This window comes from Osmia bicornis, chromosome 10, assembly GCF_907164935.1.
Source record: "Osmia bicornis bicornis chromosome 10, iOsmBic2.1, whole genome shotgun sequence".
NCBI lineage: Eukaryota > Metazoa > Arthropoda > Insecta > Hymenoptera > Megachilidae > Osmia > Osmia bicornis.
In genome coordinates this window covers 10,675,000-10,695,000 of record NC_060225.1, presented here as the reverse complement: position 1 = coordinate 10,695,000, position 20,001 = coordinate 10,675,000, and the positions used below count along the sequence as shown (strand labels likewise).

At 38.0% G+C, this 20,001-nt stretch overlaps 4 protein-coding genes across 22 annotated transcripts; 2 read left to right on the top strand and 2 right to left on the bottom strand.

Moving 5' to 3' along the window:
- Positions 1 to 809: 809 nt before the first annotated feature.
- LOC114879679 (cilia- and flagella-associated protein 52) lies at positions 810 to 12,119 on the bottom strand. Of its 13 annotated transcripts, XM_046287343.1 has the most exons (15): positions 11,980 to 12,119; positions 11,735 to 11,899; positions 5,783 to 5,982; positions 5,487 to 5,664; positions 5,125 to 5,383; positions 4,786 to 5,053; positions 4,482 to 4,654; positions 4,032 to 4,180; positions 3,792 to 3,937; positions 3,550 to 3,701; positions 3,459 to 3,469; positions 2,026 to 2,224; positions 1,877 to 1,967; positions 1,302 to 1,387; positions 810 to 1,226 (listed from the first exon to the last, which is right to left on the bottom strand). In XM_046287343.1, the coding sequence occupies exons 2-12, from the start codon at positions 11,760 to 11,762 to the stop codon at positions 2,139 to 2,141; spliced, it is 1,650 nt and encodes a 549-aa protein (XP_046143299.1). In that variant the 5' UTR covers positions 11,763 to 11,899; positions 11,980 to 12,119; the 3' UTR covers positions 810 to 1,226; positions 1,302 to 1,387; positions 1,877 to 1,967; positions 2,026 to 2,138. The 13 variants fall into 13 exon arrangements, 12 of the variants coding, with proteins under 12 accessions (XP_046143299.1, XP_046143298.1, XP_046143294.1 ...); XM_046287342.1 differs by having other exon boundaries at positions 11,735 to 12,119; XM_046287338.1 differs by lacking the exons at positions 11,735 to 11,899; positions 11,980 to 12,119 and adding an exon at positions 6,666 to 6,793.
- On the top strand, positions 7,501 to 8,667 carry LOC114879687 (baculoviral IAP repeat-containing protein 5). Of its 2 annotated transcripts, none has more exons than XM_029194875.2 (4): positions 7,501 to 7,679; positions 7,843 to 8,046; positions 8,130 to 8,238; positions 8,471 to 8,667. In XM_029194875.2, exons 1-4 carry the CDS (start codon positions 7,666 to 7,668, stop codon positions 8,582 to 8,584), a joined length of 441 nt encoding a protein of 146 aa, XP_029050708.1. In that variant the 5' UTR covers positions 7,501 to 7,665; the 3' UTR covers positions 8,585 to 8,667. The 2 variants fall into 2 exon arrangements, with proteins under 2 accessions (XP_029050708.1, XP_046143314.1); XM_046287358.1 differs by having other exon boundaries at positions 7,509 to 7,679; positions 8,130 to 8,250.
- On the top strand, positions 8,759 to 14,693 carry LOC114879682 (putative inorganic phosphate cotransporter). Of its 3 annotated transcripts, none has more exons than XM_029194868.2 (5): positions 8,759 to 10,153; positions 12,126 to 12,361; positions 12,483 to 13,380; positions 13,475 to 13,849; positions 14,051 to 14,693. In XM_029194868.2, exons 1-4 carry the CDS (start codon positions 10,129 to 10,131, stop codon positions 13,810 to 13,812), a joined length of 1,497 nt encoding a protein of 498 aa, XP_029050701.1. In that variant the 5' UTR covers positions 8,759 to 10,128; the 3' UTR covers positions 13,813 to 13,849; positions 14,051 to 14,693. The 3 variants fall into 3 exon arrangements, with proteins under 3 accessions (XP_029050701.1, XP_029050702.1, XP_029050700.1); XM_029194869.2 differs by having other exon boundaries at positions 14,028 to 14,693; XM_029194867.2 differs by having other exon boundaries at positions 13,475 to 14,693.
- Positions 14,500 to 19,709, bottom strand: LOC114879678 (serine/threonine-protein kinase/endoribonuclease IRE1). Of its 4 annotated transcripts, none has more exons than XM_029194843.2 (14): positions 19,526 to 19,709; positions 18,919 to 19,453; positions 18,706 to 18,841; positions 18,585 to 18,627; positions 18,115 to 18,494; positions 17,813 to 18,032; positions 17,489 to 17,739; positions 17,061 to 17,407; positions 16,756 to 16,922; positions 16,407 to 16,693; positions 16,038 to 16,334; positions 15,741 to 15,916; positions 15,465 to 15,656; positions 14,500 to 15,345 (listed from the first exon to the last, which is right to left on the bottom strand). In XM_029194843.2, the coding sequence occupies exons 2-14, from the start codon at positions 19,045 to 19,047 to the stop codon at positions 14,971 to 14,973; spliced, it is 3,000 nt and encodes a 999-aa protein (XP_029050676.2). In that variant the 5' UTR covers positions 19,048 to 19,453; positions 19,526 to 19,709; the 3' UTR covers positions 14,500 to 14,970. The 4 variants fall into 4 exon arrangements, with proteins under 4 accessions (XP_029050676.2, XP_029050677.2, XP_029050678.2 ...); XM_029194844.2 differs by having other exon boundaries at positions 19,530 to 19,709; XM_029194845.2 differs by having other exon boundaries at positions 16,756 to 16,919; positions 19,526 to 19,708.
- Positions 19,710 to 20,001: the final 292 nt, after the last annotated feature.

Genomic DNA, 20,001 nt, shown 5'->3' with positions numbered 1-20,001 from the left:
CGAACCCTGCATCGACACGTTACGAGCACAGCGCTCAGCCATCTAGACCACTCACTCGCCATACAAAACTATGTACAAAACCGCTTCTTATGTTACCATGGAATACTACTAACTTAACGTTATGTCCTGCCATTTCAATAAATACATTTTTCATTTAATAACTATTGCATCGGAATATTATACACATACATAACAGATGTACAATTCATGGAAAAAAACATATAAACTGCGTGTTCCTAAAATATTAAATAGATAATTCTAAAATATTACACGAATACTTCAAGAATATAAATTCAACATTTTAATAATATTAAATACATATTTCTAAAATATTACACGAATACTTCAACAATATAAATTCAACATTTTAATAATATTAAATACATATTTCGAAAATATTACACGAATACTTCAACAATATAAATTCAACATTTTAATAATATTAAACACATATTTTTAAAATATTACACGGATACTTCAACATTTTAATAATATTAAATACATATTTCTAAAATATTACACGAATACTTCAACATTTTAATAATATTAAATACATATTCAAAAATATTACACGGATACTTCAACAATATAAATTCAACATTTCAATAATATTAAATACATATTTCAAATGCAAATAAACAGATGTTCAAATAAAATTAAAACGTTTTAAAGTGCACAAAGAACAGTGTCATCTCAGACAACGCGTGTGCAATTTCAAACGTTTCAATTTTATTTTCAATTTTTTCTTTCTTTACATTCAAGATATCTATTTCATATTATTTCAATATTGAATTTACATTTTTCAAATATCTATTTTATATCCTATCGATATTTGCTTTATATTTTATAAACATTTATTTTACATTACTAATCTATCTCAAACAATTATTCTACCTCACACATTTTTATTAGTATTCACCGGACTATAAATAAACCAACAGTTAACATAACTCTCACGTATTTGGACCTCACACTTATATACAATTCATATACATTAGTTGTTCTGAAAATTACTTTCTAAGCTTGTAAAGTATTCAAATCGTATCAAACATGATATCATTCCTTTCAACAGATACAATTTTATTACAAACATTATATTTTAACTGTAAATGAAAATCCTTTTTTCTAATCAACCATAGAAAAGCACATTACATTTTATTGTATACATTGGAAACATTTTTTATATACATTATTTTTATCTTCAGCTTGCCTTCTTCTTCTTGCCACTACAAAATAACAAATTAAATCACTTATATATTGTATATATATTATAACCAAACGTAATAATAATAAGTACTTACCAGTTACACCTTGCACTCGCAGAATCGGAATCGGACAAAATTGCACCTTGCTCTTGTATAATGCGATATGCTCTTTTCAATAACATCTAAAAAAAAAATTTTACAATTAATCCTATACCAATAACAGTCTTTTAGAACAGAACAAGTGTATATATGTGTATGTGTACTTAACGTTCCACAATAAAAAGTAATCAATAATAATCACTGATAAATAAATCAATAATAATAAAATACTAACTAATTACTTACATAAATGGAGCAATTCATATGCTACAAATTACGAATGATATTTCCCTATACATGCTTTCTACAAGTTATTTATTAATATATATATATGTATATACATTTATAATAAATATATCAATTATTATTTATTTATATCATTTTATATATTATTCAATCCTTGTAAGTACATTTATAAATAATTAGAATTTAACAATGAATAACACCACCCACAACCGATAAAGGAACCGAATAACAAATTGTGCGACAACAAGGGGTGCTTGAAACACGATGGTACTTACAAGCGTACAAGTAAATGATACAAATAAACTAAATAATGTAAACATGCTTACCCTTGGGGAGCGTAACTAGATGATTTATCCCATGGTCCGGTGCAAATTTACAGTTAATAGTATACCGTCGTCCAAATTAGATGATAGCATGCTACAAACCAAACACAATAAATTAATAAATGAAAACCATTCAAAAATACAACACATACCTGTTACGTACAAGGAAGTCTGCCTCATTTCTGGAGGAGCGCTTAATAAGCCTACAGCATGCAAAGGGAAAAAATCATGTATACAAACTAATTAGCTTACCTTAGGAAAATAGCTATTTATAATGTAACGGGCGAGATACATTTCTTCTCTCATCGGGAGTGTCATCGTTCAACCAAATAAAATCCAAATATACTTTACCTGAAATGAATACAAAATTAGTACATAGTACAAGGTGACGGACCGTTCAATAAATGTTCAACAATGCAATCACTAATATTAAAAATCTACAATGTAAACAACAAGAATAGACAACTTAAATATCGAAGCACAAATAGAATTAAGTAAACGACAGGTCAACTACAACATGGGAAGACGCCATGACACCTAACTGAACATAGACTGCACGGCGTATAGAGGGGCACACGCAAGTAACGAATGGCTACAACGAAGAAGCCATAGGTGAAAAGATACGAGATGGTCAAATATAGTAATTAATGTAAGATGTACATCACTGATTACCATATACTCTTTCCCAAGGCAAAGTTTTACTGTGTTGAAAACTCTATATATTCCTCGTTCTATGTCGGAACTCAACTTGCGATGGCAAATCTATGTCTCTCGACGCAATTTACAGATCGTTCCTGATGGGTTTATCGATATACATCACTTACGAATCAACTATCGATATTATCCAAGTTCAGTAAAAAATTCAATTTATATGTAAAAAATTATTGCTTTATTTTCCCACATCCCATCTTTTAATATATATATATGTGTGTATATATTACAATATACATACACATATGAAATATTCAACCTTATTCATTTCAGACACAGTACGATTTTAGCACGGTTAAAAGATTATTTGAATGAATGTGGTTATAATAAAAATTTGCGAATTAACAGCTATGGTGGAGAAATGCTACGCGTCAATTTTGACGCGGGTGTTTGATTTGATATTCTTTATGAGCGGCGTGTCTCTACGACGATACATTTTTTGTATCGCGAACGCAACGCGAAGACTTGTTATAATCGTCGTTAGCGTTCGAGGTAGACGTTTCGAAAGGATACTTCCAAATTATTATAGCTCCGTCCGCGCTTATGGTAACGATGAAATCACCGGTCGGAGCGAAAGCACAACCAGTGATAGCAGCAGCGTGAACAACGCCTGTGCGAATGATATTTCCGGTACGATATTCCCAAAGCTTTACGATACAGTCGTCTGATCCGGTGACGAAATACCGTCCATCGGGACTTATATTTATAGCGTTTAACGTGCCAACTGCTGAACCTTCCAGCTCACGAACCAACGAACCATCCAAGCTCTCCCAGTACGCTATTTTACCATCCGTACCACACGTTAAAATTTGTACGCCACCGGAAACGAAGCACGTTGCCATGTACATTGTGTTTCCTCTCAGTGTAAACTTACGCTTCAATGTTCTGAGTAAGAAAGAAATATACGATAGAAGAAGTACATGTGTAATTTACTTTCTTTAGATCCATCTAATTGTAATACCGACCCTGCGTCCCACATTACGCAGGTACCATCGCTGCTGGAACTGATAAAACTTGAGTTGTCCGGTGAAACATGCAGCGATGTTATCGGTCCTCTATGTTCCTTCAAGACGGTTAATAATTGTCGCGCGTACGTTTTTGCATTCCATACCCGTATCTAAAAAAGGAAGACTAGCCAATTGAAACGAATAACGCGAATAACTTTGGTTATTATTGTTGGACTAAATATCGTCGATACACGGTTTACCTGGCCATCGCAACCACCGCTGATCAGTTTACTGTCGTCGTTGCTGATCGTAACCGTTGTCACAGGTTTCGTGTGCGCACAGTCGATCGAAAATAACAGTTCTCCGCTGTTCGTAGCAAATCCTCGTAGAGTACCGTCGTTCCACGCTTCCTCCGATAAAAATTACAGACTTTTTGTGCGTCGGCGACGACGATGATGATGATTAAAACTTTTTTCAACGTAATAAATGATTTCGCTTACCAGATATTATTGAGCCGGCATTACGATCAAAACATAGACTAGAACAGACAAAATTCGGTACGGTGATTCGGAGCAATTCTTTTTGCGTTGACAGCTTCCATACTCGTATATCGTGTTTACCAGCCGTTGCAAATATCTCCGAGGAGTTACTAAAAAATTAATATACGTTAAACGTTGCTAAACCTTACCCTCCTTTTAAACCCTTTAGCTACTAATAAAACGGTAAATGCCGTTGTCCGTTGCTTTTTTTCAAATACGATACAAAGTTTCTCCCTTCGTTTCTTTTCTCATCTTATCCTTATCCTTATTCTTTTATGTAAGTTATTTATTTCAGTTATTGGTGAAAATTTACTAAGAATAAGTATATCACTGCGAAACAAGTAGCTAAAGAGTTGTCGTCGTTCAGTACCGATCAAAGATCGCGTCCATTCAATCGATTGTGCTGTTTACCGTGGAAATGCCAGATCCTGTATAGCGCTGGTGTGACAGCTGACGATTAAACGTGTACGAAAAGTTGACAATTCGATTTCGTGAATTTCGCATAAACTTGTTCCTACCAGTAGAAAATCGTTTCGATAACGGGTCATCGATGTTACCGTGGCGCAGACGTTCCCGCTACGATGCTGTCTCAACGAAATCAATTCTTGGTTTAACTTGTAACTTGTCGCATTTGCGAACATCATTGCGACGTCGAAATAAATTATAGAAGAATCGCATCGTCGCGTCGCGTCGCGTCGCGTCGCGTTAAACTTACCGTTATTATACACGGTATGACCAACGAATTCTTCTTTGCCTCGTCTTTTACGAATCCCGAGTTTTCTTTTATCTCGATCAATTCGACCGTTCCATCGCCTGCGCCTACGACTATTTTCTTTTTCGGTAAAAGTAACAAATTTTTCACACCACCCGCGTATACTTCTCCCCCGTTTGAATTAGCTTTCGACATGTGCCTTGGTATCTTTGAATAGCATCCGATCATAATCGGACATTTTATCGATTCTTGCAACTCTCCGATGTTCAGCCTATGCAAAACATTCGCAAATCTGATTAGAAAGAACGATAGCGTAGCTAAGAAAAATAAGAAAAAAGCAACCTTGCTTTTAAAATGTCACCGGATGTCGTTCCGCAATAAACGCTTTCATCGTTTTCGTCTACGACCAGACAATTGATAGCACGTTTCATTTTCCCAATCTTCGCCTCGATCCCATTCAATTTTCCATCTTTTTCATCGATATACCATAGTTTTAATGTTCCTTCCCCGGCAGTGAGAAAATTCCTTTTAGAAAGATTTGTTCGCGCGATCGTTGTAGCGTTTCCAAACATTCCGCTGTTTGCCAACGTACCTACGATTTCTTTTTTTATCTTAAAATCATATATGTACATATGTACATATTGAATGATGTACATATAGAAACTAAAACGTAAAACGTAGAACGTAAGATGAATGAAAATTACCACAAAGTGGAGTTCCGTTTTCGACATTCCACACCACGATGCAACCATCGTCGATGCCCCCGAGACTAATCAAATACCGTTCGTCGTTAGTGAAACACACGTCCTCGACTCTGACTTTGTGTATTTCGTGACTAGCTTTGATTTTACGTTCCCCAAAGTTCCATATTATCACCATTGCCTGTCAAGAAATGAAATCATTATCGATCGTTTCAACACAACCGGGATTTAACAATGTCTAGCATGTCTGATGACACCGTGGGTGTAATTATAATGAACAATGCTCACGAATAAATCACCTTGAAACCGTAATGATTCACTTGACCGGAAGCTAATAGATTTCCATTAGGTGAAACACACAAAGCGGATACTAGATTTTTGTGCCCAGCAAGGAAGAATTGTTCGTTTGTCTTGAAATTTTTTACAGCGACTTTGTTGCCCATCGGATACGCAAGATGCTCTCCGTCCGGATGCTGTCTTAAACCGTTTCTCGTTAGGCCTGTAAGTAGAAATGCGATTCCTCGAATAAATTGCTTGTAGCGTGCAGCGGAAATTTCCGCGTGTTGCAAACCGTATTATTATGTATATATGTATGTAAGTACTCGTTTTCCGCGAGCCGCCCAACCATCGAAAACTATAGAACGCGCCCTTTCTTTGCGCACGTCTTGAAAAAACGCTTCTTTCCTGGAGGAAAGGTCCTGGCTTTTTTTCCAGGACGTTTCAGGGTAAATATTTAGAATAATAAGGGGCTTCGCCCTACCAACGAAAGTAACCCTTTTGGGACAGACTTTTTTTAGGTACTTAGGAAAAGTACATGTGGGGATTTATGAATGGAAATCGGAGGTGGCTCCCTTATTCTATATATTTACCGTGTTCTCTTTATAACGCGTTACACGATGCGTTCGAATTTAATGCACAATTCGAAATGAAATGAAACGAAACGAAACGAATCGAATCGAATGTTACGTCACGAAATCGAGACTCTGTTCACACTCTATAAAAACTTCTTATAAAATCATTGGTAAGCACTCTCGTCAGTGCTTTACTCGTTTAAAAGGTATTTCTTTACGTAACAAAGTATAATTTATAGGTATCCTGTACGTCGATTAGGACGGGATTACGTTCTTTTTATTGTCTTTCAAGATTCATCGAATATTTCTTTGATATCTCGTATTCACTAACCATCGAATGCTATTACGCTAAATATTTCAAGCTCGTTAACGTTCATAATCAAACGGCTGACAAAATTATTCTGTTTGATACGATACAATTCGATTCTACACTCCTTACGATCGATCTGTAACTTTATTGGAAACGCACAAAACCCTGATAAAACAAGAATTGTGTGGAATTGTGTTTCCATGGTAATTGATGTATGTATGAACCATAAATAACGTACTACATATGTATGTACATAATATTACACAGTACACGTGGATCAATAAGTAAATAAGTACATAATAATTTGTATGCACTTATTTTCTGAAAAAAGTAAAACGTCGTGAAGAGCATATTTCAACAGCGTTTATGGTTCAAACGTGTCGATAATGTCGATAATGTCGATAATGTCGATAATGTCGATAATGTCGAAAGGTCGATTGCTAGGAAATCTCTGCCATCATGGGGATAAATGGAGATTCGTTCAATTCGTTCAATTTGTCAAACGTAGAAGCAGGATTGCCAACTTGGATTTTTTTTAGGCCACATTCCGAAAATTTGGCATTTTTTAAATTCGGTTACCTTTGAAGAATTGATTTTGCTTTTTTCGCTTTTTTGCAATCCTTGTTCTACAACATTTTCCCTATTAAAAGTAAAAATTAAAAATACCCGAATAAACGATGCTGCTGTTGCGTGTCCTCCTTGCGGTGTAAGGAAATTCTGGGATTTTTGGGCCGTGATGGCCGTGAGTAAGGTGCTTGTGGATTTTTCGCTTTTTTCAAACACTTTTTGGCTCCAAAATTTCGCGTTGGCCACCCTGCGTAGAAGGGTAAATAGTTGCACATAGGTCGCAGCAGCGGAGCTCGAGTTTACGCGGTACTAGCATTGCCACTATTGGCACCCGGTGACCCGGGCCAACGCACAATGGCACTGGCAATGGTGGGACGAAAAGTGGCTTTGATGCGACGCCACGTTCTTTTAAATATCAGATTATCCTACGATTCAGTTCGTTTATCAAGCATTCATGGATTTCTTTCCGTAAGTAACTCTTTATGGTTCTTTTCTGTTGTTTCATAATCGTTTGTTAATAACCGCGTTTTGTTTGGTAAACGAACCAACGCTTATCTCATAACCTTTGTACGAATCCTATTTCCCCGTTAATACTAATCTCTTTCATTTTTTTTTTCTATTATTCCTTCAGAGGAGTAGACTCTACATTTTGGAAGGTTGGTCGATTAAAGACTTTCAAGCATTGGCCTTATCAGTCTATCCAACATTCGTGTAACCCCGCAAAGATGGCAACTGCCGGATTTTACGCTATCGGGGGTGAAAAGGAACCTGATTTGGTCGAGTGTTTCGTCTGTTCCAAACAACTGGACGGTTGGGATCCAGACGACGATCCCTGGTACGAGTTGTTTTCTTTCTTTTAAATGTTTCCTCTTTCCCCTAGTGCGTTTTAATACTATCGCTAACGCTTGCTGTTAACAGGCAAGAACATCTAAAACATCAGCCTGAATGTCCATTTATAAAATTAAATAAATTTGACGAAGCTGCATGGACCGTACGGGAATTGTTCGATCTGTTTAAAATTTACACGGTAAAGGAATGCGTAAGTATACTTAATCGTTACGTTGGGGCCACATCTTTGTTTAACGGGATGCTCGACACGAGTATAGCCACGGATTGATCTTATTAGGCGCATCAAAGGTATTTTCCGCGTATTACGTCGCATTAGTCGACGCGTTTATAGCCGTTGGATGTTAACGCGGACGTGGCCCCGCAGATTAGAGAGAAACGGCAAAAGTAAAAAAATCGTCTATATATTACAGACGCGTGAATTGGAGTGCGCTCTGGATAAAACGAAGGAAGAAAGCACGAGATTGATGCATGACATACCTCGTATTTATAAAGAACTAAAGAAGAATTCAGAAGCTTTCGATTAAAATATGCTTTCCTACTTTTTATATTATACTATAAGTTTATTTTTCTATTTTTTTCCCAAATAAATGTTGCAGTTATTGAGAAAGCGGCGATGTTGTTTTCGTTATTAACGACGAGATTAATTTCTCTCTCTCTCTCTCTTTCTTTCTCGCTTCATTAAACTTGACTATGCTGCAAATAAAGTTAACAATGTGACAATAGAGTTACAAGTAATTCTTTATTTTTGATTCTATATCGTACGGTGTTGTTATTGTTTCGTATACGTTGGTACATATTAATCATAGAATGGAAGATAAGTAAAAACGAGTTATGTAAAAGATCTTTGACAGGGATAATGCTTTTAAGAAGAAAAGATTTTTCGCGTGTAAAGCGATTAAGAACAATTATTATTTCACTTTCTGTTATGAAAAGGTGTTCTTTGTTGACAGTTTTAACGATTTTGCGGCTGAAAATGTTTGTACACGTTAATTCCGAGTAAAGTGATTGATAAAGAAACAACACACTGTACGATACGATACTATACGATACAATACGATACGATACGATACAATGTTGAACGTGAAAAACAAAAATTTGCTTTACGTCTTTGTTTATCTGACAATCAGATGTTGCGAAATTGTAGCCCATATATCGATTTGAATCGAAGCAGCAAAGGTAAAATTTATGACGATACGCGTCAGCGCGGTAAGAATACGAGCAAGTATCTTTATATAATTACATCGTAGAAATCGCATTCGTTATCTGGCGGTTCGATTTAAGCCTTACACTCGATGGATTACCGACAGCTTTATCGAAGCTTCGTTTCGCGGCAATCTTGAACGTGATGTAAATTTTGAACGGACCGGTGCGGTGGTTCGAATTAGGAAGGAAATTGAAATGATACGCTGAAAGAAATATCTACCTATATATGTATATGTATACTGACTGTTTTATGTGAAAAGATGTTCCTTTTCTTTTCGTTGCATACAACTCCCTATTGCAATTAATAGATAATACAATAACTGCAACTACAGTGTATCGAGAATAAGTGTAAATTTACGTATGTTGCGGATCGCGTTATCGTTCCTCCTCCTCCTCCTCCTCCTACTCCTACTCCTTCTCTTCCTCTTCACCTGCTTTATAACCCCCTCTCTCTTCTTCATTTATCGGTTATGCCTTGTCCATATCAACTTTTACCAGTTCGTATGGCCTTTTATCCACGATTCCTTTCCCTTTTCGCGTTTATTAAGAAGCACGTGTTCCACGAGTATAAAACGAATTCGCACAGAGAGCGTCGATTCAGTTACTCGCGACATGTGGTTAAGATGTATATAAGAACCGACGATCGTTTCAACCTGTAGATTATCGTGTTTCTCTCTTTTTTTTCTCTTCTTTTCTTTTCCCTTTTCGCTAATATTCCTAATACAATTTCGAAGAAAAAAGTGAACTCGTATCATCGTACGATTGGCTTGAATCGAAACTGTACCAGCTGTTTTTTTATGCTTTCGTTTCATCTCAGCCGATTGTTAGCCGATCGTGAAGGAACGTATTTTTTAACATCGACGCGATGTTATCCGTTTGGAAGGCATGCTGTAAGTATTACTTGCGTTTCACAATCGCGATACACGTTAATATCGATGAAATGATTGTATGAAAAATTTTTTAAATTCCGTTCTTCGTACGCGCCTTACTCGTATTGTTGAAAATATTGTTGAATCTCGTTCGGGAAACTAGTGCACTTTTCAAACTACATTCTCTTATGTTTCCAATCGTTTTTCATATCGTTTTTCGCTTTCGGTTTCCATTTTCCATTATTTTTCAATTCGATGACTCGATCTTCGTTAAGTAGGAAACGAGAGAAAGAGAGAGAGAGAGAGAGAGAGAGAGAGAGAGATTCGTGTTAGGCGAACAAAGTTGTACTGAAACAACAGACTGTTGATTTAACTTTTGGTAATTCCGATAATATTCGTCATTATTGATCTGTTAAGAACAAATAACATGCCGTTGGTTAACGAATCAAGAAACAACCTTCGCCACCAAATGCATTTACACAAGTATAGACACGAATGAAGGATATTAAAATTTATTACACTTTCTGATGATTACCTGTCGATTTTTCCTCCACTTCCGAATACAATTCTAAACTAAACAAGCTTATCAAAAACAAAATAGGTACGATTGAAATTGTAATTGAAAACAGAAATTAGTTAGGAAGATCTGTCATGATAAGATTTATTGTTCTACGTTCGACGGATAAACCTGTTTTCTATGTCAGATAAAATGAATAACCCTCGCGACTAAAACAGGGAAAATAACTGGCTCTTTCAGAGAGAAGATTACAGGAATTAAGAAGATTTACGGGTATCTATGTTACAGAAAGTGGAGTAAGCCAACATCGTCGCGACAAATCAGCGTATTGTATGTATACATATATGTATGTACATACATACATACATACATACATATAATCAGCAATGTTATTGGTAGTTTTCAGCTTCTTATGTTTGGATTTCCCGCTGATCCCGCAGATAGATAAGATAAACTCTCTGATGCTGTGTCTGATAGTATTTTATTTAACCGAACGAACCGAAATAAGGAACAACGAAAAAAAGAAAAATATAAGAAAATTTATACATTTGCCGGCGGAAAGACATCGGTCGTCGATCAACTTCAAGTATTATATGTTTTATCTCAACTTTTCGATCCTCTCGATTTTATCAAGAATTTTACACAATCTTCTTTTTTATCGTTCAGAGATGGCTTGTTCAGTTTGCTCGTCCTCTCCCGAACGCGAATAGATTTCCCCCCTGTTACGATCAAGAACAAGCGTGCGCGAGTGACGAGTATCCGTGATCTATAAGGAATTATCGCTTATTTCAACATCGATACGATAAAGCGTAGTAATTAACCTTATCATTATCATCATCATGATCATCATCATCCATCGTCGTTAAATCCTTTCGTTATTCTATTATCTTTTCTCTATCCAAGGTCCAAGGAACGATCTTGAAACTCTCGAATTTCATTGATCGCACGCAAATATCATTTTTCGTTTCTTTCAGCTTCTGTCGATTCGTAAAGCTGCTATTTGCGCGGTACCATCGAAGAAAAAAAAGAAAAATTACGAAATTGTATTTCTCGTTGATTAGAGACGTATGTTATGTAGTATGTACCTGTACTTGTAATCGAATCACGAATCATCGATGATTCGTCGTGCGACGACCTTTTTCGGAATTCAAGGATCTGTCAGTCAATCCATCCAAAATTCTCTCTTACTCTCTCGTTGCTGTTTTATCGTTAGTACAAAGCTTGCCGTTTGCCGTTTGCCGGTTCGCCTTCTGAACAGGCGCGAGTCGAAATTGAAAATTGTGCTGATAGCCGCCGAGTCAGTGATACGTGCAAGGAATCTGACCTTTACCTAGATATGTAGGTTTGTACGGCTCGTTAGACAGCTGCCAATAGGGAAAGGCTCTGCTAATCGTAATTCCTTCCGCGCCGTTGACCTCGGGCTTTCTTTGCCGTCTCGTCAGTCTATTATTTATCGTTCGTATTTATTGTACACAGGTGGCAGAATACCGCAACGATGGATATTCGCGATAATGGGATTTTTGGCGGTGTTCAACGCTTACGCGATGAGAGTCTGCCTTTCGATCACGATCACCGAGATGGTACGCGCATCGGAGAATACAACGAAACCCATCGACGATACTTGTGACCCGATGGGGGGAAACGATCTAGATGATAACGTGGATTTCAAACCGTCCAACGCGAAACAATACGAGTGGGACGAACGCACTCAGGTAAAAAGGAAGAAGAGAAAAAGAAAGAACGAGAGAGAAAAAGAAAAAAGAAAAAAGAAAAAAGAAAAAAGAAAAAAGGAAAGGTGATGGTGATTATTACGATCGCGCGTTGTCTGTTTAGGGTATAATCTTATCGTCGTTTTACTGGGGTTACGTGGTCACCCATTTGCCCGGAGGTATGCTGTCGGAAAAATTTGGTGGAAAATATTCGTTGGGTCTGGGAATCTTGGCAACCGCGGTATTTACGCTGCTCACGCCGCTCGTTCTGGATCTCGGGGATGCACCAGCCCTGATCATTGTACGCGTGTTGATGGGTCTATGCGAAGGTACCACGTATCCGGCGTTGAACGCGATGCTCGCTCAATGGACACCTCCCCAGGAAAGATCGATGATCGGTTCGTTGGTGTTCGCTGGTGCGCAACTTGGCACAGTGTTTGCAAACTCCTTGTCCGGTATTATTCTTCATTATTCGACCGTTGGATGGCCGGCTGTATTCTACGTGTTCGGCAGTGTCGGTGTACTTTGGTTTCTCGTATGGTTGATCACCTGTTACAACACTCCGGACACGCATCCGTTCATTTCCGAAAAAGAGATCAACTTTTTGCGGGAAAGAATGCAGGCGCATACCCATAAGAAACCACCCTCGGTACCGTGGAGACACCTTCTTAGATCCGTTCCGCTTTGGGCACTGATAGCCGCGCAAATTGGTCACGATTGGGGTTTCTTCACCTTGGTGAACGACCTCCCCAAATACATGAGCAGCGTTCTCAAGTATTCGATCAAGAGCAACGGATTGTTGTCCGCGTTACCCTACTTGACCATGTGGATTTGTAGCGTCGTTACATCCTGTTTGGCCGACTGGATGATCACCAGGGGTTTCATGTCACGTACCAACGTACGCAAACTCGGAACCACGATTGCCTCGCTTGGCCCAGGAGCGTTCGTTATGGGTGCCTCTTACGCCAAATGCGACAGAACCACGGTCGTTCTCATGTTTACTCTCGGCACTACTTTGATGGGTCAGTCCTATATTACCTTTTTTTTACCTCGATCTACCTCAACTACTTTCTACTTAACGAAATTGACCGCGATCCATCTTCTACATTCTTTCAGGCACATTCTATCCAGGAATGAAGGTTAACGCTTTGGATCTTAGCCCGAATTATTCCGGCACTTTGATGGCGCTTGTAAATGGAATAGGCGCTTTCAGCGGTATTCTAACACCGTATATCGTCGGTGAATTGACTCCGAACGGCACCCTTACCGAATGGAGATTAGTCTTTTGGATCGTCTTAGCTGTATTCTTAGTGACCAATTTGATTTTCGTACTTTACGCGAGCGGAGAAGTTGAATGTTGGAACGATCCCGAATTCATCAGGCAGGATAGGGAAGAAAGACGAACAAAAGCTATGAAAAACGGGGAAGAAAAGATTGAGAAAACTTTACCGTAAATAAGTCATTTCAACGGCGTTCACGCACTTATATATGGTATATACTACACTTACCTACAACTTGTTACTAAAAATAAGTATACGCGTATGCTTCGAGCAGTTCGTTTGATCGAAACAAAACTAAAAAGCTCTGTTGCATTCGATTTCTTCATTTTCCTAATTACCTTGTCGGTGTTTGAAACTTTTCATCTGTGTCATTTCTTTTTGCCATCTAGTCCGAATTTCTTGTATTCTCCAGGAGCGAAAGAGGAAGTACGACGACGACGACGACGACGACGACGACGACGACGACGACGACGACGACGACGACGACGACGACGACGACAACGACGACGAGTTCCTGCTCGAAACAGTAGCAGGACAAATGTATTGTCGAGCGAGAACGAAATGTACGTTGCATCGACGTAATTCTCGCAAACGAATTCCAATGTACCTGAAAATATTCTTATGATTACGCTGCATTGTTCGTCGATTAGAGAGACATTCGTAACGTGAAAAACTGTTCAAGATAAGAGGGATACACGTATGTTCGCGCGTGCTTATGTCTTTCTATCGAACAAAATGCGTGCGCATTCGTTTGTAAACGTATGTACGAATATGCATATACAGATATATGATGTACTCAGAAATGTACTCATAGATCGCGTAATTTGCGTGTAACGCTTCAACGATATCATAGCGAAACCATTTCGAAAGGTTGTTGATCCTTTATATTATCACTGTCTGTGGTTTCGTTACCTACTACAGTTATACAAATTGTGTGTAAAAGATATACATGTATCTATTTATGTTTAAATTGTACAATTTATCCTATCTCGTAGACGTTTTATCCAACATAGACGTTTATCGAATTTTCATTAAACGTATTTCTTGTATCATTATTCTACTGTTCACTACTGTTCTTTTCTTGTCATCATCATCATCATCACCGTTATCATTATCACTTAATGATAATAAACTTAAATCCTCGTTGATATCCTATACTATATTTACAAGTATTTGCAAGTGTTCGTATCGGGTAATAATGGTCCTTTTGTCGATCGAAGCAAATATGTAAAATTACAATTCCAAGATGCAAGGTAGTTAGTTTCTCGTTTCAATCGTAATAAGCGAGAAAAACAAAATCGACGACACTTTGGCGCGTTGCATCCGACTTCACTAGCTCGACGACGGTAAGGTCCAAGTAAGCGGGGCGTTAATTTTTTTCTTCTCTTGTTTTCTTCGTTGACCACGATATCGTGTTCTGTTCGGACTCCAGTCGATACTGTCGCGGACTCTCCAGGAATTTTCTGCAAACGTATCGTTCGTAGAATGTCTAACCTTTCCTGTAGATACCGTTTCGCAACTAGTTGCAAACATGTAATCGACGTGATAATAATCCCTTAGCGTTGACTCGTCACGGAATGCTTGCATCGCGCACCAAACGTGCGAAAGCAAACAAGGAAATCTAGAAAGCCAGTAATCGGTGAATTTATCGGGAATATCCCCGAGACTTTCTTGAGCCTGTGGACTGAGTTCTCTGTAGTGATGTTTCTACGAATAAAAACAAACGTTAGTTCTAGTTCTAGTTCTAGTTCTAGTTCTAGTTCTAGTTCTAGTTCTAGTTCTAGTTCTGGTTAATTAGTTCTATCCAGCTATTGTGTATCAGTTACCTTGTTTCGTAACGCTCTTAGTAAGTCTCGAACGCTTTCGCCTCGATAGCTTCTATACTTTCGAAGATCGGTTGCAACTTGTACGTCGATCGACAACCTCCAATCACCCTGTACAACGCGACCGTTGTCAGATTCCAATGCTATCAGTGCCGAACTATCTGCTTGTTCTTTTTCTACGCGATCGCTCACGTCCTAATTGGAAAAAGTTAAAAAGGGAATATCGGGTTCTAAAGGCAATTTTAACTGATTATGGATTGGATTGGATAGGATAGATACCTGAAAAAATCCAAGAACTCGAACGGATTCCCAAAAGATCGGATGATCGTGGACGGCCGTTACGGGTGGTCGTTCCGACGGATTATTTGCGATCATCGCTTTTATAAGTACCAACGCCAATTCCTTGTCGCTTTGAGAAATTCCATCGTGAAGGGCCGTCAAATCGCTTTCTCCGCCTATCGGGATATACGAGAATTCATTGTCAAAAGTTACCAGTAACGAGAGTTGACAAACGCTTTTGAACGGTTAATGAAAGAATAAGTGTCATAGGTGTACATCATACATATAACGTCTTACATAAAATATTAGCCTGTCGCCGCAACGGATCTCCGAATGGATGTTTTCCATCGGACAGGACGTAGTAAAAAACACAACCAAGAGAGAAGATGTCCACGGCGCAAGTGGTTCTGCTTCCGTTCAACATTTCTGGTGCAATCCAACCGTCCGTTCCAGTTACACCCGATCTACGTGAAAATGACACGCGACCTAATTGGAGCTTCTTGCACAAACCAAAATCCGATATCATAGCTCGAACTTCTCCCCGTGGTCCTGGTGTCGACAACAATACGTTGTGCGGTTTTATGTCTCTATGCACTATAAAATAAGTACAGTAATAACGATATTAAATTTAAAATCGTTAAAGAATTTATCGTTATGTTATCTCACCTATATCGAGAAAATGTAGATGAGCTAGACCCGACGTTGCCTGTCGTAAAATACTTTTCACCGATATCTTTAGTCTATCGTATTTACCGGCAACGTAATCTTGCAGAGTTGCTTCTGCTAGTTCCAAAGCGATATACCTAAACATTCTATCCTGCTCGGTACAAAAATATCGTACAACGTTCGCGTGCGCATCCGATTCTCTGAGCAGTGCTACTTCTCGATCGGCGAAACTGAAGCAATCCGGTAACAAACGCTTCACGGCCACCGAACGACCGTCGAATTCACCCCTGAGAAAATAAAATGATCGCGTTCGATTAATTCATTTTATCCTGGTTTCTTTTCTACTTACCTATACACGAACGTTCCCTCGCACCCTTTGCCTAAAACTTGACCCGTATCGAAAGTTATCTTTCCAATCTTCACCACCCCTTCTCCTATATCTTCCGGGACTGCGAGCAACGCGTTCGATCGCGTTCCATAATAATCCACGCTTCGATTGCTTCCTCGAGAGCTCTGCTGATAATTCATCTCTTAACAAACCAACCGAATAATTCCCAAAAACACCGATATTTACACTAATTTATATTCTTTTTCTTATATATTATATATGTACATATCAAATAAAATGAGACAAACGCAAAACTTTTTAAATACCTGAGAAAGTTGTTGAAATTCTTTTAACTGTGCGTTCAAGTACCAAAACATTGTTAATATGCATCCTAGCAATATAATCAACGTTAATTTCAACCCTTTATTTTCTTGTTGACTGAACCAACTTTTGCTCGTAGCGTAAGTATTTCTTAGAAACTCGTGCCAAGATTTACCATTACCGGTCGCGTCGTCGTTTGATTCGTCATCAGGTTGCAAGGCAAACGATGATGCTTCTTTCGTTGTGTTCGAGTATCGTAATGGTAACGTTTCGATCACAGGATCGGATCGACCGGTAATTTGAAGCGGCGGTTCATCTTGTAATTTATATTCAGCCGGTATTTCGTAATAACCTATCATTTAAATTATTTCAATTATTAAATTTATCCAATTATGTGGTTATGATACCGTAGTAAATTGCTTTTTACCGATACCTAATCTTACGACAGTTTGATACCCCATCTGAGCAACGGTATCGGTGGTGGTGGTTGTTGTGGTGGCCGCGTGTACGCGATCATCCGATAAAGGTGTCTTTCGGTTCCCGTTTTCAGCCAATCGAGGAACCGATAACGGACCTTCCAACAATAACTGTCCAATGTTACTCGATACCGTAGCCGTTGTTGAATCGACCAGAGATGGTAAAGCGTAAAGTCCGTGTCTGTGCTGACCGATGTATAACGTTGGACTACCGAGAAAAACAAAAATTATTATCTTCGCTAAAACAGATTACAACAGATAGATTTCATTTCATCACTGACAATAACTGAATGTCGCTCGGTTTTTTTGCAAAACGTTTCAGAAGCAGATCCAAAGTTTCGTCAGCAACGCTAGTAAAGGGAACTGTTAGCAAGCCGTCTTCCCTTACAATATACACAGCTATTACTGGACTCTGTAAATCGAGTTCCCATAGGACGACTCCCAATCTTCTGTCTACGGTGACGATGCGTCCGGTCGAACTCGTCGTAAAGTGAACCAACTCTGTAAGGGAAAAAAAAGAATTTCGTACTCTCTGTACCGATGTTATCGTTATTATTAGACTGGTATGGTATCGCTACTAAACCGTAATTTTCTATCCCATCGGGTTCCATTTTCGTAGCAGAATAATCGTAAAACGTAACGTTCCATTTGCGATTCTTTTGTTTGCTATCCACCATAATGATGTTATATTCGGTACGTCCAACGAAGACAGCATTCTGCATCTCGACGGGACAAGTATTTTTAACCTTATCAAATCCAAGAAGTTGTTCCCTTTCGCCAGTTCGGGGATCGACACCGAACCAGGTATCTATCTTTCTACCGGTATACAATATTCCATCGCTACTACGGCAAGGACTATTCGCTACGAGTTGAGGAATGGTAAATGGTAGTTTTTTCACTGCTTCGGTTTCTGCTCCAAATACGTATAAAGAACCATCTTTTGGATCGGGTAAAAACATAGGTCTGTAATAAAGAAACAATAGGTCTGTACATTAGATATGAAGAATAAAAACTTGACGATATTATCCAAGTGAAAATTATGAAAATACATACGTAGAAGTTGTCGCTAGATCTACCGGTACCTTGACGATTGGTTCTGGAACACAGATTTTCAAGTTGTACTAAGCGAAATCGAGAAATCATTTATTCGATTAATTATACCTATTAACAGTACCATCGCTTTGCCGCCAAAGCACCTTTCCAGAACGTTGTTCTATACCTATCAGCGAGCCATCTAACGTGGAAAACATCAGCAAAGGATCGTCATGTTCTGGTATCAATTCTGTATTTTGTTTGTGTTTGTCTGTGTACTGCAAAAAGTATTTCTAATAAGTATTTTATTACCAACGTATCGTACAGAAAAGTTCAAAAGAAGAAATCAACTTACTTCTCTGTCCAAAGGTGGCTGAACGTCATTTGATTTTGTTCGGGATTCTGCTGCGTTTTCTCCGACAACATGGATGTACAAAGTACCGATGATCAAATGGATCATCGATATAAACAGTTTGAATCTCATTGTTTACCAAACGGATTATCGACTGGTTTTTCAACAATAAATAAAATCAAAATCCTACGTCTTTCAAAGAAAAGTACTGAACCTTATCGTTACGATGGAAAATATTCCTAAACTTGTGTTCTTCCTTCCAATAAATAATCGTTTGGTTGTTCATTTTGCTCGAGCACCTTTTACGATCTTTTCGAGTATCTTTGATCGAGTATCTCGACAGAAAACGCTATTTTCCTTTCTTTTGCCATGTAACCAATACTAGTAAGGTATCACATACTATTGTCAATTTGATGATATTTGTTTAAAATGAAAGCAGTAAAAATGCTTTCTCTCAATTAATATTGCCATTCGTGTAAATTTGTTTTCGATCTAAAGTGTTGATCGTTGCAAAACCAAACGTCACATGGCATACATTCTAAAGAAAAACAATGCATATTTTAAATATATCCACATATATATATATATATCTCAATATATGTATACATACATACAATTTCCATTTAAAGCATCCATATCAGCAGCATAATCAAAGAAAATGTTTCATAATCCATCTTAAAGAAGTGAAAAATTTTAACGCTTCACTCGTGATAAAAGTAACGCACATCAATCATCAATCATCAATCATCAGTCCAACTGAATCCAACACAATCCAAAGAACAGTGACAACGTCATAGACATAGACACGTGGCTCACGTGTGTTCGCGCAACATGAACAATACATTGCATCGTTCATGAACAAAACACTAGTTTTGGTTATATCCAATCGCGTATTATACATTCCCAATACAGAAACGTCAACGTTGCTTTTTCTTTATTTTCCTCATTCTTACGGTTAATTTTCGAATTCATCATTTTCATGTTTATTACATAGAATTCGCTTTTTTCTCCACGATCGACCACGAACCGTACCGTGGTGACATCTGTTAAAACTTTTGTGAAAACATGAAGCATTATTACGTGTTT